Source organism: Anarhichas minor, unplaced genomic scaffold, assembly GCF_050575085.1.
Source record: "Anarhichas minor isolate MPS153535 unplaced genomic scaffold, ASM5057508v1 ptg000040l, whole genome shotgun sequence".
NCBI classification, from domain to species: domain Eukaryota; kingdom Metazoa; phylum Chordata; class Actinopteri; order Perciformes; family Anarhichadidae; genus Anarhichas; species Anarhichas minor.
The window spans coordinates 10,291,375-10,309,643 of NW_027466486.1; the positions used below are offsets into that span (position 1 = coordinate 10,291,375).

The 18,269-nt window shown below is 42.0% G+C and overlaps 4 protein-coding genes across 5 annotated transcripts in view; all 4 read right to left on the reverse strand.

Annotated features, from left to right (window-relative positions):
- The window catches only part of LOC142968561 (signal-induced proliferation-associated 1-like protein 1), a 31,446-nt gene extending 27,346 nt beyond the window's left edge, over nucleotides 1-4,100 (reverse strand). Inside the window, exon 1 of the mRNA XM_076108485.1 lies at nucleotides 3,857-4,100. The gene's annotated coding sequence lies outside the window, so the exon portion shown is untranslated. The remainder of the gene's footprint in view (nucleotides 1-3,856) is intronic.
- Nucleotides 4,101-5,818: 1,718 nt separating this feature from the next.
- Nucleotides 5,819-6,861, reverse strand: gpx2 (glutathione peroxidase 2). The gene is made up of 2 exons (XM_076108105.1): nucleotides 6,640-6,861; nucleotides 5,819-6,172 (listed from the first exon to the last, which is right to left on the reverse strand). Exons 1-2 carry the CDS (start codon nucleotides 6,859-6,861, stop codon nucleotides 5,819-5,821), a joined length of 576 nt encoding a protein of 191 aa, XP_075964220.1.
- A 1,368-nt stretch (nucleotides 6,862-8,229) lies between these two features.
- LOC142968209 (ras-related protein Rab-15-like) lies at nucleotides 8,230-11,829 on the reverse strand. Its single transcript, XM_076108008.1, has 7 exons — nucleotides 11,703-11,829; nucleotides 10,047-10,107; nucleotides 9,894-9,954; nucleotides 9,728-9,805; nucleotides 9,518-9,607; nucleotides 8,507-8,572; nucleotides 8,230-8,373 (listed from the first exon to the last, which is right to left on the reverse strand). Exons 1-7 carry the CDS (start codon nucleotides 11,824-11,826, stop codon nucleotides 8,230-8,232), a joined length of 624 nt encoding a protein of 207 aa, XP_075964123.1. The 5' UTR covers nucleotides 11,827-11,829.
- Nucleotides 11,830-13,008: 1,179 nt separating this feature from the next.
- On the reverse strand, nucleotides 13,009-17,624 carry LOC142968270 (protein max-like). 2 transcript variants are annotated; one of them, XM_076108080.1, is made up of 4 exons: nucleotides 17,451-17,624; nucleotides 15,322-15,429; nucleotides 14,456-14,579; nucleotides 13,009-14,362 (listed from the first exon to the last, which is right to left on the reverse strand). In XM_076108080.1, the coding sequence occupies exons 1-4, from the start codon at nucleotides 17,484-17,486 to the stop codon at nucleotides 14,178-14,180; spliced, it is 453 nt and encodes a 150-aa protein (XP_075964195.1). In that variant the 5' UTR covers nucleotides 17,487-17,624; the 3' UTR covers nucleotides 13,009-14,177. The 2 variants fall into 2 exon arrangements, with proteins under 2 accessions (XP_075964195.1, XP_075964194.1); XM_076108079.1 differs by having other exon boundaries at nucleotides 14,456-14,594.
- Between the last annotated feature and the right edge of the window lie 645 nt (nucleotides 17,625-18,269).

Sequence of the window (18,269 nt, forward strand, 5' to 3'; positions counted from 1 at the left end):
AGTGAGAGTGGGACATTTCCCTACTCCCTTCACTCAGTCCACCTGAAATTACTATTTGTTTAAAAAGTCATCTGAATCTAGCAAAGGACGCCTTCGGTTCACAGTGGTCTCATTCTCCAGCAAAGCCGAGAGGGAAGCAGGAACTCACCGGGTGGAAATGGACTCCCTGGTTCCAAAGCAAAGGATGTGAAAATGTTGGAGCAATACGAGGAGGGAAACAAAGCACAACACACAAACTACAGAGAGACTGCTTTGACTATTTTAGACAACTTTAAGCAGCTCAGACAGTGTTCAGAGAGTAGTGTTTTGCAGGGGGGAACACTTCACACGGTGTATTGTTGTGCCAGCATTCCTGTTTTACTACAAATCACATAGAAAAAGTGTCACCTGAAAGAAACAAAAACAGTTGTAAGCGTGCAGAGGAATGAGGACAAGCTGAACAGACCTGTCTATGCGTTGAGATCTGTTTTGAGCTCAGCCATGGCCGAGCCCTCACGCATTCCTGCCTGCTTCTCAGATTTCTGTCCACAGGAGGGACAACAGCAAAAAAAACTCTCTGGTTTTTGGACGTGGAATTGTTTTTCCACCGCTGCTCACGCGGGCTCTGCACGGGGCACGGGGGCCTTTAACTCTGCTTGATGTTTTGATTCTTCTCCGAGCTGAAATCCATTCCAGGGAGCGTGCAGGCCCGAGCACAGAGACGGTGTCGCAACTGGCAGACATGTCGAGACAATACCGAGCAAGTCATCGCTGTGTGGCAGCGGGGATGGCCTGCAGCAACACATCATCATCATCATCAGAAGAAGAATTCCAGATTTTATTATCCAACGTGTTGGTTGTTTTTTTAATCTTCTCTCACTTTAAGTTTTTCTTAAGTGGTTGTTTGTCAAGCTTTTTTAAAACGTTTTTTCTTCCCCATCTTCCGATCTTTACGCCATGTCGTACTATTTTCGGCATGCATGAGGTTTGATGGGAGCAGAGAAGGGGAATTACACAGTGTCTGATCTCTGCATGACTGTGGGTTTTGGTTTGGGGGTTGGAGAGTTGGACGCAGCATGACAGAACCCGGGCACAGAGAGGCTGCTTTCGTGCATGAGCGTAGAAGTAACGGACCACCAAATGGACACACAGCTGTCAGTCAGGTATGAGGTCCAGACCAGAGTCAAGAGCAACACTTTGCACCTGTCTCACTGCTAAACTCCCTCAGTGGTGGTGAGCCCTGCAGAATCTCTGGTATTGATAATTACAGTGTATGAATTGCAGAGCTTTTTTTTTTTTTTTGCGAGGTAAAAATTCCCCAAACTTTGTGGCAGGTTGGGCGAAGAGGAGGGGAATTTTCCCCTTGTCTGCATGCATTTACTCTGTGACAGTGCGCTGAAAAGGGATTACATCATCGCTATTGTAGCTTCCGAAGCCCTCTGCTTTCCTTCCATTGGCTGGTATACAGTGGACCGTCCGATCCAGACAAAGACGGAGCATTCCAACAGTTTAGCAAGCAGGAAACGCAGACCCGTATAGTCACACTTCATTACAATCAAACTCATCAACCCCCTCAGTCTCAGTCACCAGCGAAAAAGACACTCGCACGGAAAAACAAACGCTGGAGGCCATCAAGTCATTTGACTTCTGACTATCAGTGACTCATACCGGCCAGACCCATCACTCATCTAAAAACTGACGGAGCTTCCCCTTTTTTTTTTTTTTGTTCTCAAAAAAAGTGATATGTTTCAAGCTACAACTGAAGGTCGTGTGAAAACCCATGAACACATGACTCATGTTGGTGTCTGCCATGGAATAAACAAGCATGAAGAAAGTGGCCTTGTAGCCACACTGGTGCACCAGATCATCCAGGGCCACTTCTGAAGGTTCTGTTTGTCTGTCTGTCAGTAACAGGCAGCTAGAAGTGACAGCGGCACAAAAAACCCTACTTCACACATTACGATCATTAAAACAATAAAGATAAGTTCACTTTGAACTTGAGAATCAATCATAAAAATAATGTAATTTTCCGTTGTGAAATTAATTAAAACCGATAATTTAAGCATTTAATGACGGCCACTTAGCATAATTGCAGCACACACATTCCACAGTGGCAAATTATAAAGCAGCACAATGCTCCTCTTGTCTTTTATCTTTGCTCGAGCTATTCCCTTCGAGCCAATGCACAAGAGACAATAGAAGCGTAACCTCAGTTTAGCAACAGGAAGCATCCCTCTGTGCACGTTGGAGCGACTCTACGACAAAATGAAGCACAATAACTATTGTTATTGTTGTCTGAGAAGCATGATGCAATAAAAGTGAAAATAGAAACACCGTCCTTCAGTAATAAACCAGGGGGACTATTTCTGCTGGTAGACGTGAGACGCTGTGGCTTCTTTCTCAAGGAACAATCTCATGTAGAGTTTTTGCATGTCGATGCATTTGGATGAGAGCAGGCCAGCACAAATCCTGATCTTTGGACTTGACCTCCCGAAATTAGATGTGTGTAGTCCCACGCAGTTATGCTTTATCTCAACCTTGAATGGGATTTCGGTCAGCGGCATCAAACACAGATTTGTCGGCCCATTGTGGCAGATTAAAACAGAGCATGCATGCTTGCTCTTCCCCAATAGGGATACAAAGCTGCTGCCTCTGCATTAGATTAGTTCTCTATATCGGAAATCCCATCAGAGAAAGCAAGAAGCAGCCCAGCGTGAATAATAGCTGTGATTTAGATGGGACAAAGCTGAGATTAGACTCACTAGTAAAAAAAAAAATTGCAGTGCAGTGTATGATCAGTCATGCCCACCGCGCCGCAGGTCAGCTAAGCCTATTAAGAATGCTAAAAATCCTTGATCCTTGCCACAAGCGATAGACTCCAAAGCTTAATTTTCTCACCTGACTCATGGCCAAGTTATCAAACTCCAACAAGCCACTGGAGCAGGACCTATGATTCAGTGAGAGGGGACGTTCAATGCACCCACCTGCATAGTTGTAACTGGTATGATACAGCTGAGATTTTATAAATATGCTCGTTTAGACACAATACTGCTTATGTTTGAGCTTTGAAAGGTTGGCTCCGTTTCCTGCCCGTTACTAATCAAACAAACTTGTGTTTACCTTCTTGCTCAGCATTGCCAAATATTTCCTAATCTATCATGTAGCCATGATCTGTATTCTCCATCTATTCCAAAACTGTCCATCTACAACCATAGTGATATATTTTGCACATTACGCAGGAATAAATCAGCAAATGGAGAGTCTGTATTGGGTAACATCTGCTCAAAGTGTCCTGGGGGACCGTGACCATAGTGGACACCCTGTTTGACATTTGACACGGTTTGTTTATTAAGATGAACCTGCATGCACTCAGCTTGGCCTAATCAGAAGCAACAGAAACAAACCAGAGCTCTACGGGGCCAGATGTGGCACAAGGAAATCACCTGCGTGAAATCCGTCCTCGCGTGGCGACACCACCATGCTGAAACATTACAGATGACTCGGGTGGTGACACTTAACACAAGGAGACGTCCTATATGTGGTGGTGTAGTCACGACACCACCTGTATGTACAGCGGCTGCCCCCAAAAAAAGCAGTGCTGAGGGGAACAATGCCCTTGACATATAGCCGCGGATGCTATGCCTTTGGACCCAGTGATAGTCGGGTACAAACGTTCATTACCGAGTCCGCTTCGTTCACCACCAACCCTATTAGTGGAACTAAAACACGGGCACTGATTGCGCACTGGCTCCACGCTGCACCTTCACACGGCACAAAGATACGCTTTGTCCACAGACAGATGTTGTGTGGAACGTTTGGCACCTCGTACCACGAGCTACACACCGCGCACATGACGAGCACCACGTTCCCGACTCACCTTTCCTCCTTTCCGCCCCGAGCTTGTGGATGTCACACAATACGAAGCGGGGTTTTTTTTTTTTTTTTTTTTTCTCCTTTTGTTTAAACTCGTAACAAGGTCCCGTAAGTCCGACACACGCGCTGCGCAGCACGCGTTCCTTCACCTTCTCGGGAAAACGTGTTCGCTCCGGTTCAAACCGAAAATAATGCCCCGGTGACGTCCTCCGACAGGCAACTTGGAAGTTTGATAGAAAGTTACGGGTTTGCCTGGCTGCGCTATGCAGCTGCTGGAGGGATGAGATCATCCACTCCCTCCTCTCTCTCTCTCTCTCTCTCTCTCTCTCTCTCTCTCTCTCTCTCTGCCCTGGAGTCTCGCGAGAAGCCATCGTGGGCAAAGCAAACGTTACCGTGGCAACAGTGCTCACCTGTAGTGGGTAGACGAGGAGACGAGCGGTGAAACGAGGAGCTCTCACTCTGCCTTGAAAACACAGGTGTTTAGTTACACCCTTTTCTCTGTAGGTACACACTTTTTTATGTTTATCATGTCTGATTTCGGACAGAATTGAAGTCGCTCGAGTGGGCGGATTCAAAGGTGTGGGCCAAAGATAAAGATATTCAGATAATGTTTCTGCAGTTACTTGCAGGGCTATTTGGACCGAAACATATGCAAATCAAAAGTATTGTCGATTTCGAGAATCCATTTGAGTGGTTCATCTCTTGAGCCTAAACGATCTTTGGTGTTTTTTTTTCTGCAGGCTGAGTGTGCAGGGGAGCAGTGCAGAGTGTGGAGGAGAGGCCCCTGGTATTCCTCCTCCAATATTTGCTGTTTCTAATAGGCAACAATACTCGGCTGTAAGCCACAGACCAGTAGGTTTGAGGGAAATATATTAATCAAATGTCCTTGTGTATCACGACAATACAAATATTTAAATGTGATATGCAAAGATGGCGAGTCAGGCGATCTACAAACATCTAAAACAGTGTCAAATGGCTGTTTTGTTTCAGTGTTGTCCCCGCAGCAACCTGCCAAAGATATTAAGGCACTGCCTGGCCTGTGTAGCCTGTGGCTCTGACATCATCAGCTGATGTGGATGTGAGTGGATGTGCAGAAAACCCACCGCTAATCTGCAGACCTTGGAAACAATGCACGCTGTGCATAGGCAATCAGAGCTGGATAAGAGCTCATTACGCAGTGGCAAGGCCGATGCTCCTCTAAATGCATGATTTAGGAGTTGTCTTCAAGTGTCACCGTGGTAGTAAAGCATTCCTGCTGCTGTGCGGGCTACTAGTGTCAGCAGATACTTGGAAATGTTTAAGAAAGAAGATCTCAACAAATAAAGACCGAATCAGCAGAGGAGAGGGTGCATAATGCAGAGGAATGGCCTGTGAGCTTTTAAATGTGCAATAAAAACATGCATCATAATTCCACACCCTTCCCACTGCTTGTCAAGCCTCATTACTATGCCTACACAGAGCTGTTTCAGACATGACTACATCTATTTTTGCCAACCTTGCATCAGAGCAATACATCTTTATAGGTGCTGCCTCGCTGGTTATATGGCCTGCTTAAAAGAAGATGCATCAGTGAGAGAGAATATTGGTTTTTAGGGTTTTATTCCAGGGCAAACATTTTGTGAGCGTGTGTGAGGTGAATGTTAATTCATAAAAGCGTCACAGGAGTCATCTACTTGTATGGGCAAACCAGTAGCACCATCTGCTGGCCAGGCTCTGATAGGACAGGGAGCAGAATGACATGCAAAAGGAAAACAAACCTGCTATTCACGTTTCTATATTGTAGAATTCGTTTTACATACATCAAATCTATTCCTCCACTACTCTTAAGCACTTATAAGGCCTCAGATAATATTCCCTCAGCTTTTCAGAATATCACCGTCATTTAATAAGGCTTAAAAGTGAGGAGGATAAGCATATCAGCTTTGACTAGGATTGATGAGAAGCCATTAAGAGGTGGAGGCTATTCTTAGGGTTTGGTTAATCTTAACAGTCTTTGAATGTCAGGCTCAATGTCAATCGTGGGGAACTTTTTGCTGTATCTCTTAAAGGGCTCTCCCTCCGGCCCAATGACAAATTTCTCAAAGTTCCAGGAGACGTCCGTCCTGCTGATGGGACTCCAAACCAGGAACTTGGGGTCCTGCATGAAGGAGGTGGGGTCATCATCGGGATAGGGGAGCTTATCTTTGAGATAGGCAAAGACCGGGTGTGTGCTTGTGCCGTTGACGTCGCACTTCTCAAAGATGGTAAAGCTGGGTTGAAAGCCGCCGCCCGGACGCACATGTTGCAGGGAATTCAGGATCTCACCATTGCTGCAGTTCTCCTGCAAAACAGTGTTCATTTTCATATTGTCCCGTTGTTTTGTACCCCCCAGCTATATGGTAAAGACTTTAAAGGCCATTGTTCGCTTATCATTTTGGTGATAACGGGAATTAAGCTGGTTACAGTTGTCACACTATGCAGTCATGCTGTTCTTTTGAAATACTTGAATGAATCATTCTCATTGGGTAAGGCACACCCAATGACGATTCACAAAATAGTAGATTAAAAGTGACTTTAAACGTCTGATGAAATTCAGGTGACTAATTTTGACAAATGTATTTCATATTCAGAGAAAGCACCAAAATGGGTGAAGTTTTGTATCGATAAGTGAACTAATACAGTATATTTGACGTGAATTTAAAAAAAAACCATCATCTGTATATAAAGTCATGTCATGAGATTTCTGGCCTTCCAGTGTATCTAGACCAGATATTGTAAGGTCAACCCGAACCATGCTGCTCAACTGACCTGATATCCAAACTGGTTACAGGGAAACCCCAGGACCACTAGGCGATGGGGGTACTTGCTCTGAAGCTGGTTGAGCTCGCTGAAGTCCCGGGCGGTGGTGCCTCAGAGAGAGGCCACATTCTCGATCAGGACTACCCGTCCCCGAAACACGTTGAAATCCACCGAGTCTCCCTCCAGCGTGGTGGCTCTCAGGTCGTAGAAGGTCTTGGCGATGAACGTCATCTCGACTCCTGTGCTTTCCTCACTGGGGGCAGACGGGATCTCAACCTGTGACTGTATCCAACTGCTTGGTCACCTGACTCACTCACTGCCTTTCATAGGTGTCAAATGACTGAAAGAAACTGATCCACACCTCACAAACAATACTCTTTACAAGTTGCAGATAGTTTGATGTAATGGATTGTCTAACCACAAAAATACATAAAGTAGTTTTGCATGAATTACAATGACATGCACTGTTATATTTCAGATGAGCTTTGAAAGGTGTTTACATTTTAGAATTTCCTTCAACCTAAATTTGTTGGTAATCATTGGAATTCTTTTAAGTGAGTAAGTGTTACCTTGGGTGTGTATTTGACACGCTCATTGTAAAGAGAAAATGGGGAAATAGCACGTATTATGGCATGCATTTGGGTTTGGTATCTCTATGACACGTTTCAGATTTCTCAGTCCTTAAAAATTTAACGCGTCTTCTTCCACAGCAGCTGATGAAAAATAAATGAACCTGTCTGAACTCTCCGTGGAACCTAACTTCACTCTCAATCCAAAATGTAGTGACTCAGCAATAAATAAATATGGCAATTTTAATTTATTAACTTAAAACATTGCTTGATTTTTTTTGCAACATCCTTACATTAAAATGACATATCTGTGGCACCTCAGCAAACCCTGAAAAGATTATTAGAAGCAGTCGTAACCCTGCTTAAATGTGTAAGATACAGTAGGCAATGCGAGTCACATTCGTAACACAAACTTACACATACATATACATTCAGGATGGTAAACAAACATGCACTGCATTGAGAAAGGTCACTGAACATGACACAACACCGTCTCCCTTGAGGAAAATAAGCCCATTGTGTAAAACAATCCACCCCTGCTTGGTTAGAGTTTCGAGGTATACATAATTCAACTCTGTCCTCTGGCTACCTTGTTGTAGCATTTATAAATATATATATATATATATATATATATATATATATATATATATATATATATATATCTTTGCAACTTAAACTTGATTTTTTTGGACATGGATCCACATGTTACCAATAGATTTGTAGATGCATAGTGCATTTCAGCAGGGAAAATCAAGAGAGCATGCGCATTGATAGTTTTGCTAGAGCAAACACACTGAAGACATACTCTTCACTGGCTTCAGGGTTCAGCGGTCGGGCAGTAGAAACGGCCCTCTGCTGGCCGCTGCTGCTAACTGCATTTACCATTTCACCTACTTACAAAAGAGTGAAACCAATTGAGCACCCTTCTGGGCAACAGATCACAGTATCTATGAAGAAAGCGGAGGAGTCAAGTCACAGTGGGGAACATTATGTCTAAAGTATGAGCCATAGTACTGCGATTGCCCCTCTTCTAACAGGCGCAGGTCTTCTGAGTGCCTTCACTGCCTATGTCTTCTTCTAAAGCCTTCTCCAGATAATCATCCAGAGATCCCAACAAGTCATCCACGTCTCTCTTGTGAGCCTGCAGCACCAGTTCTGTCACGCGAGTGAAGGCCTGAAGGAAGTCGGAAGTGAAAAATTAAACACACAAGACAATAAATAACAGTGTAGCAGGGAGTTCCCCGCAGTATTTGTGCACATCTCTAATGTGGCAGACAGTTTCTTCGCTGATGCGCCCTGTATCCTACCTCAGTGACGTTACTGCTGGTGGAAGCACTGGTCTCAAAGAACTCCATCCCATAGGTTTCTGCTAGCTGCAATATCCAGGTGGATGTGGTGAGAAATAAGCACAACAAAAGGTATTTCATAGCTTTAGTCTAGGTTTTTTCCCGCATAAAATAAAAACAGGGTTTAAGAGACTGGATGTTAGTAGTTATCAACTGGCCTATCAATTTGTTTTTTAAGAAATATTCACACAGATTAGCTGATGTGCTGGGCCCACTTTGGAAAAAGAAAGTGATCATGAAAGCTACATTAATACATTAATACATGGGACGGTGTAGTATTTTATCATAAGCTGATTATGGTGAAATTCCATCATCGGGATAAACGTGAACATAGTCACGAGCAACTAAGAAAGTCTGTCTAGCTCGCTATCATGTCCAGAAGTAAAAAATAGACCACGATTAAAATAAATACAGGAATTATGATGTAAATAGAACACAATGTTTTATTTATTGATCCTATATTTGTGCAGGGGGACCCTATGATTTATGATTACCTTATTCAAAATTGATTGGATTTCACAAAATAAATGACTCTCACTAAAAATGATATGCGATGCAATGAAAACATTAGTTTCTTAACTATATGGAAGGTTAAGTGATTTCCATAAGTTTAAGTGCCATTTTAAGAGTTTTAAGCATATTTTGACGATTATTGGGATAATATTGTGAATCGGAATTGCTTTGACCAGAATCATTTTCATGTTGTACCATGCCTATACCATAGTTAGTGAAATACTTGCCAAACTAATAAACAAAACTGAGATTTAGCTGTGTATCCTTTAGAAATGTCTGCTTACCATTTTATCCTGGTAATCTAATGTCACTGAATGTACAGCGGAACATTGGAAACAACAAAACTACTGAGTGGATCTACAACACCCTACACAATACATGATCCCTTATTATGTAAGTTACATGTCAAAACGACCATAAAAATCCAAATAAAACCCACAATATAAGGTTAAATCGAACCTTGCTTCCTTGTTCCTTTGTTACCTGCCTGATGAGTTCCTCATCAGACTTGTTTCCTACCAAGATCTTCTGCACCTCGTCTGGGGCATACTGCAATAAAACAACAACAAGGAAAGACAGATCGCGGAGAGATAAGCAACCTCATAATCTTGTAGCTCACAGTAAGCTAGTACGTGTGCAGTAAGCATCATAAAGTGTTTATTGCCTTACATCGTCCACATCACTGGCCCACTTCACGAGGTGCTGAAAGGACGACTCGCTTGTGATGTCGTATACAAAGATGATACCCTGGGCAAGAAAGAAGAGGAAGAGTTAGAGAAGGAACGCTAACACTAACCCATGAAGGTAACTTGTTCGTAGGGGGGGGGATGATCACCTGTGCACGCCTGTAGTACTGTTTGGTGATGGTCTGATAGCGTTCCTGACCTGCCGTGTCCCTGCACACAAGACAACACACACACATCCGCAGAAGATTACACAACATGCGAGCCAGCATACTGTACATGCAATAAAATGAGACATAACTTACCATAACTGTACTCGCACCTTGATTCCATCTAGTTCTAGTGTTCTCATTTTAAAATCAACTCCTACAAAATAAAAAAAAAGGAGAAAAATGACATTTCATTTCACAGAAAAGCAGAGTCAACGACACACAACAGAAGCAATTTGGGACGCAACCGCAAACACCGTCACGCGGTTAAACTGGAATCACTTAAGCAACTGTGACAAACTGGTGAAAAATCCTGCTTTGCGGTATTTTACGTGGGCTGTTGTGTGTTTGTGAGCACTTAATGAGTGCTGTTCAGACACTATTATCCTTAATGAATAGTGTCTCAGCCATTGCTTATTGTCAGCTGTTAAATCACTGGGTCACCACAAGGGAGCGGCAACTGATGTGAACTAAAGCTGTGTTTTGTTTTGCTCTGGGTAACAAGACCAGAAGGCTAAGAAATGTGACCAGCTGCCAACAAGACTTATGTGTACATAGTATATATTAAAGTAAAGATGACAGACTGTTCATATCCTAGTCCACACTAAAAAGATTAATTTCCGTTGTTCATGCTACATACTGTCTGCATTAGTACTGTTGTATTGCAGTTTTGAGATTATCGATCCTAAATATACTATGCGGTATGTTGTTTACTTCATGTTTCATCTACTAATTATCTTCCTGATTATTCAATATGATCGTTTGATCTAAAATCGCCAGAAAATGCTGAAAAACAGATTAAAATAGAGTCTTAATCTGATTACTCTGTATTTGTGTGCATGCATGTAAACATAAAGCAGAAAGTCCTTTTAACACCTTGTTACTGACAGAAGCTTGTATATTAAAAATGTGCCATTTGGGCTTTACTTGTGTTTATGTATTATATATATATTCAACAGGTCTGTTCAGCCTGCATGTCAGTGGCTTCTTGTTCCCAAACGTCTCTGAAACACACGGTGCTTGTGAGAAGTGCGGCTGATGTTTACCTATAATAACTACCATCATGCATCTAAAAGCAAGGAGATTTCACCAACAATGCACTTTCCCAGATAGCTGGGTTTAATCCCATGTAAAGCTCTCCAGCTTGCACTTCACAAACCTTTTACTAGGAATTCCCTCAACACTACAGCTGTTTTTATTTGCTGATGTGGGAATAACTTACTCTATTGTGTGCGACAGCTCCACCACTTCCCACCAAGTCATTAGTTTATCACACAGTCTGAGCACTAATGTGAGTATCAGTCCACAAGATCCATTTTCTGAATAAATAACAGGATATGAAACACTTTGAGGGCAGAGGAAATTTTTCCTGGGAACTTTCCTTTCCATTGATTGTAATTGTGACTGTTAACATCCTTGCTTTCAGACCTCTCCTGCATCCTTAAGTGTATTTCTTAGGGCTATATCTCTGTTAGAAATTATAAATATGTCAGGCTAGCTTTCTAAGCACTCAGTTTCAGGGCTGTTATGGCCTGAGGCACTTTGTACTAATCCTACTAATTTAGCTGAGTAGGCCTGCTTATACTATGAACAAAAACTGGCAATTGTTCTGAAAATTCAGTTAAAAAGTCGACATTCATAGTGTAAAAAAATAATTCACTGATGATTATCCGGTTCAACCTGCGGCTGCAACACAGAGCCATAGGATGAGTTTTGAAACAGGCGTCAGTGAACACTTGTTGGAGGGCTTACCGATGGTGGAAATATGTGAAGGATCAAAGTAACTTTCCGTGAACCTGCGCAGCATGCACGTCTTCCCGACCCCCGAGTCTCCGAGCATCAGCAGCCTGAACAAAACGTCGTACTGTTTAGCCATGACCAAAAACTAAAACATAAGGCACAGCATGACTCTTCCATGTAGCTTTAGACACACCGTTGCTGTGTGTTGCCTTCATGCCCCTCGGAAAACCCTATTCTGTACTCGGAAATGTCAGATACAAAGTACAAGTTGTTCCAATCGAGTTTATCGGATTATAGGCTAAATACTGTAGAAACATGAACAATGCTGAGTAGTTTACGTGTATTCGATCCACACAATGTTTTTGCAGCTTCTCATTTACAGACTTTACGCTGAAAAAAGACCAAATTATTTAATTTTTAATTTACATTCTTATGTGTTCTAAAATATTTCCTACGTCCCCAGAAGGCAGCACACGACCTGCGTCCTTGAAGAGGCTGCCACCTGCAGCGTGAGCGTCAGCTGGGACGCATCACGCATGAGCTGATCCCAAAATCAATATTTAAACAATCTCTATATGCAGAGCTATAGCCAGCTATTAGATATACTGAGGTCATGAGACAACATAGCCTCAATAGAACCTCACCCACCCCAGAACATTTTGTCTTAACACCAACAAACTAGTTTACATTTCACATTTTTATAAAGCGAAAAATGCTTTAAAATGTACAAAATTCCATTTTCTATTTCTGTTTATGTTGTTCCTCCACACTGCCATTAAGTAATGTTGCTGGAGAATGCTAAATATCTAATCCACGGTCATTTATTATTATTTATTTTATCTTTCGTTTGCACAACAATCAAATCGTACAATGTTTAGACTAAAACGATCAGAATCAGGCTTTATGATATCCCTCAATGTAAACTTGTGTTGACATAAAGCTCCAAACTCCCTAAAATATGAATAAGGCTATAACCTCTGTGTCTTCAATAGCATCCCGAGTACAGGCACCTGTCTCTTATTGTCTAGTTAATATCTGAAACTGAGAAAAACAAAGAAACCAAAATATTCAATTCACAAGTGATTTAGAGACATTTAATATCCTCAAAGGTGTTCACTAAATGATCCCTCTTGATTGCTTTCTATTAGCAGTTTCTTAAATTTGATTAAACACATCTGATTATTTCAATAACTGGGATTGGGAATGAGTTCACTCAGCCATTTCCCTCCACAAACACATAAAAAAAAGAAGAAACTTAGAAAGCTCAATGTACAAAAGCTCTCATATGGTTGTTATTAAAAACATGTCGAGTCAGAAATACATCCCAAAAGGATAAAATAGTTTTATTTATAGTCTCATAATAAAGGTATGCCTTAACTTGCAAGACAACCGTTGGCAGTATGTACAACATACCTGTAATTTCCACAGAATGGAACAAACAAATATTGATTACGTACACACTAGTTTACCTCTGCAAAAAGGAAAGAAAAGAAAGAAAAGATAAACGTTCCCGGCACAGGCAAATATTTCAAGGAAAGGCTTTTCTTTGCAGAACTGACACCATTAAAGAGTACACAGTGTTATATACTACACACGGAAACGAACTTCCATTAACAAAAATAAAGGTCACTGCCCTTCACCTGCATTGTGTAACATTCAGTGTCCAATAGGGGATTTGTTTTCTTCTTCTTATACTCATTTTATCTGATAATAAAAATAGAGGAAAAGAAATAGTTGTACCTGTGGAAAATCCACTAAAACAGCAGGTCAACTTGTTCATCCTCCTGTGCTCTCTGGAAAATCTCAAGCCAAACATAGAGGAGATCAGACATGAGGGTAAGAAATCAATGTCGGTGCATCACTATAAATAGAGGGATTCTTTGATTACACAGACAACTTCAAAGACAAAAACTTCAGCCACCTACACTGAATAAAGGGGGGGGGGGGGGGGGTTACATTTTGCATTACAGACATTTTTTTTTTTTTTCAAAAGCAACTTCACATTCTTTTCTGGAAAAGTATGAATATTAAAAAGGTCAAATAACCCTAAATACCATTTTGTCAAAGGTCAAAAAGTCTCACAACTCCAACAGATTGCAGAGGTTGTCCAAAACAACCAAAAGGAGGAAAAAAAACAACCCATATTTTTGTGTAGCTTTACTAAAGCGTCATACCTTGTCATCTCCTTTTGATTATGAAAGGTTATAATAAAGATAGGGGGGAAAGTCCTTCAAAACTGCTGAGCTGCCTCTTTGGGGGTCTTAAGAGTTGTCGCTGGGGCCACGAACGGAGTGACAGGATGCTTTGCCAGGAGGAAAAAAAAAGAAGGTAGAAGCGTTTTATACATAATAGCATCTCTCTCACACAGGCCTCCACCTTGTCTCGTGGACTGGCGTTAGAAGGCAGGACTTAGTGCGGACAGGTGAGAGGATTCGGGGGCTGGTGCGCAAAAAGAGTCTGTTCGGAGAACTGGAGGTGGAGCCGAGTCTAGCTGGGCTCCACGCGCAGCTTCTTTCTGTTGGGCGGCTCGTCCGGCTCTGATTCGGAGCTGGAGTCGGACCCGCCGTCGAAGGCGGACACCGCGCTGCCTTTGCGGTTTGTGTACAAGCTGCTGTCAGAAGAGTAGTTTGTCTGGAGCTGAGTGTTGCCCTTCGCCTTCTCCAGGGCACGCACTGCAATTCACAGAAACAAACGTCAAATATCGCTTATTGTAACTGAAAGACCGCATCACAAAACAAGAAAAAACATGCAACTCCTCCACTTACCCTGCTGCTCCAACACTGCATTTTGCTTCTTTAAGTCATCGATGTCTTGCTGGTGGGTATGGTTTTTTCGCCTCATGTACTGGATGTACTCAGTGGCTTTGTCTAGAATCTGTGCTCGGGAGGCCTGTTTGACAGAACTCTGTCAGCAAAAATTTCAGAGAGCCAATGGGGAAAAGCTGCAGTGTCTGTTCGTTCAGGAAGAACAACATCAATCGTGCAAAAACAGTTATGCAAAGATCACAGTGTCATACATGTGTGTTGCAATTAGTTTTTAATCTGGATTATTAAATAAGGGTTAAAAAACACAACAGGACTATTCCGAGGGGTCAGCAACCTTTGTTACATGTGCTAACATTGACACACTGCACAACAGCACTAAAACACTCATTTCCTCCATGTTGATCGTCACACACCTGCATATTGAATTACGCCAATTCCTGCTGCAGTTGGATTTAATTTGAATGATTCGCTGACTGATAAAATGGACGCATGGATGTCTTTGCTTGGCACGCCATCGTTTAAATAGAGCCCATGAATTTTGTCATTATTCTAGGCAAGACCTCGAAGACAGCTGTCAACAAATTGCAGAAAGGTAAATAAGAGCCAATGGTTTCAGACTGACTATTTGGCATCGTTTTTGTTTTTCTGCCTCTAAGGACATGCAGGTCAGATTTATGCCAATAGTTCGCTTGCATCTAGGAAGATGAATGGATGGTCACACTTGACAAGAAAATCTAAAAGTGTCTCTTAATGTGGACAAGGTTGCTGCACCCCGAGATAGACGGCCTTACCTTTTAAAAAACGATTCAACATCTCTTCGTTGGAAGAGTTATGGAATGTAGAAAGTGCATATAACTTCCTCTCACCTTCTCCCCTTGTAATGCAGGCACAGAATCTCGTAAACCGTGAAAGCTGTCTTTTATGTGGTCCCTGCGTTTGCGCTCCAGCGCATTGTGATGGGCTCGCTTGTCTGCCTGCAAAGAGACAGGGAAAGTGTACAATTAAACCACATGTACTATATATTGAACCGAGGAAGTCACAAGAAGGTTGGTGATTTATAACAAATTAGAAGAAGAGAGCAAGAAATTAGAAGCTGCCATATGCAAAACACTGCAGCTTTAAATTGCAAATACGTTGGTTAAGTAGTGATCTTATCCTTCACGGGGTCCTTGTTTGTACATCTTAACTGGAGAAGTGCTGCGTGCTTTTAGTTGCTTAAAGGGTTGGAACAGCATGTCCTGACAGTCTAAGCACTTTGTCAAACAACTGTCCCTCACAGGAACTCCACTGTCTACCTTCTCTCTTCTGTTTGAAATGGACTGAACAGGACCAATAGATGCTAAAAGAATAATCTCATTTTAGGCTCAATAGCTTCCGAAGCTACATAAATGCGTGCATATCCGTTGCAGGAGTTAACTCAGCTGATGATGGCTTGATTGTCAACAGACATATACTTGGTATAGATTTGTGTAATGTGCGTCAAACGTTAAAGTGTAGGTGTGGGAAGTTTTCACACCCTTAAGCCTTACATGGCTGGATGAGGCAAATAGACCTGAATCTTGATCTCCTCATAGTTGTTATCATACAATTTGCCAGGTCAAATAACGTACAAATGTATGAAAATAGCACAAATATAGTACAGAATAAAATTGCTATACACATTTTTTTATTGAAATGGATGTCATTAATAAGAGCTGCCATTTATAACAGATATATAACATGGAAATAATATTTCCATGTTAGGTTTGGCCTATCCTGGAACTGTTTAAAAATGTGGGTTTAGCAGGCCTAACATTATATGTGTGTTAAGAGGATCTAAAGCTGGAGATCCCAGCTTAATCAAACAGGGGGGGGTGGAGGGGAATCCATGGCTCTGAGAAATATGTGACCAGATCGATGATCTGACACGATTTCATATTTCATATTTCATTCTCAGTTAAAACACAGCAGCACATTAATGTGAAATTAAATGCTGCTGGGATTGTAAACCATGGGGAATTCAAATTAGCATGTACAGTATGCGTGATCTTGCATTTGACAAGTATGTTTTCAAATGATGTGTGAAGTCCTGCAGCAGCACTGGATTCTCGTTGTAGGAGAAAATATTTCAAAAAGGTCCAGAAAGCTGCAAGGAAATGGGAGCTGAACTTGGCATGTCCGTGGTCGACAAAACAAGAACACATCAACACATCCGTCTTGTCCTGTTTGCACAGCCGCCGTTTGGGTTTCGTCGCGCGTGTATTCGTGCAATTACGGTGACATTGCTTTACGCGGCCAAGATGGACGTTTAAAGACTCTCGCTGAAGACTTGAACAAAGTTGACGTTACGCTAACTACAATGAGACCGTATTCACAAATATAAAAACATAGAAATCCACCTTTTTATATAACATCAGACAACGGCTCTCTGAGCAGAAATCCTATTATGTTATATCAGCAAACCTATTATGAAAACGGTTTCATCATAGTTAAAAAAATAAGGGAATTGTCTATGCAAAAAGTGTTTACATTGGAGGTATAAAAGGCCAAAATCACACAATCTTTCCTATTTGAAAGTAGACATGTTTAATAAATGATTTGTAATATAATACTGAGCGAGTCTGTCTACGTCTCTCTGGCTGCTCCCAGCACCTGTACCGTAATTACACAAATAGCTGTGCAAAAGAAATCAAAACGATGGTTGGTTTAACTGGGTTGCGCAAATGACGGCTCACTTGACCCCACTTGACATCAGTAAAACGGGGCAACGTCTTCACCACACTTAAGTGCTCGACATTCATTAACAAGCCAGCCAGCCAGTTAACACTTCAAAACATTATTTTTCCAAATAGCTTACTCTCGATTTGTCAAAAAAAAAAACAGTTTCAGCCAAGAAACCCCGCTAGCTAGCTAGCTAACTCAATCACATAGCTACGGTTGGCAGGAATGTTAAAGTTGTTGTTCGGCTAACAATTTGGCTAAGCTAGCTACTTCTAGAGGAAACTAAACCACATACATCGCTGTCGACGTCGATGTCGTCGTTTTCGCTCATTCTTCGGTAAACAGGTTACGAGAAAAGAAAACAAGCAGCTGTCAAAACAAAGTGCAGCGACAACTGGAGGCAAATAATAAAATCTAGCACGGAGCTTTGCTACAGCAGAGACATGACGATCAACGGTTTCTCTACACGTGATTCGCCTACACATGGACGGGAAAACAAACAGCGCAGGCGCAACAAAACAAGGCATTGTGGGTAATGAAGTAATTCTCCAACACGCACACCGGCTTTTCGTTGGTGATGCTTCTGGACTGGGAACTGCATTTCCCACAATCCCACGCATTTGGACGCGCCCACCACAATATACCGTTATAGCCTACAAGTTGCAAACACGGCAGTCTCACATGGATCATAATGTTCTTTCTGGTACAGTTATAAATAAATATATTACAAACAGCATTTCATTATAGTGCCTTAAATAAATCAGTGGTGCCTTGAACAACATACAGTCATATTTGATGGCGCGTATTCTCTCTAAATATAGCCTGACTGTCATGAACACAGGACTCTGCGGTAATAAGGATACACGTGCATTGTGCTAAAGTCTGCTGTTTCAGTGGTCATTGTCAGCGGTGTATGCTACAATAACTAGGATCTCCTCCCAGCATATGATTATGAGGCCAGATGGTGGCCTAGCTCACTATTGCTGCCCTCCCCCACTCACCATTCATGACTACACACTTGCCTCCATAAGACCTTTATAGCTTCTGCAGCAAGCCATCACTGATACACTACTGCAGCACTATAGAAGCGCTTTATTATCAGGAATTTGTTTCA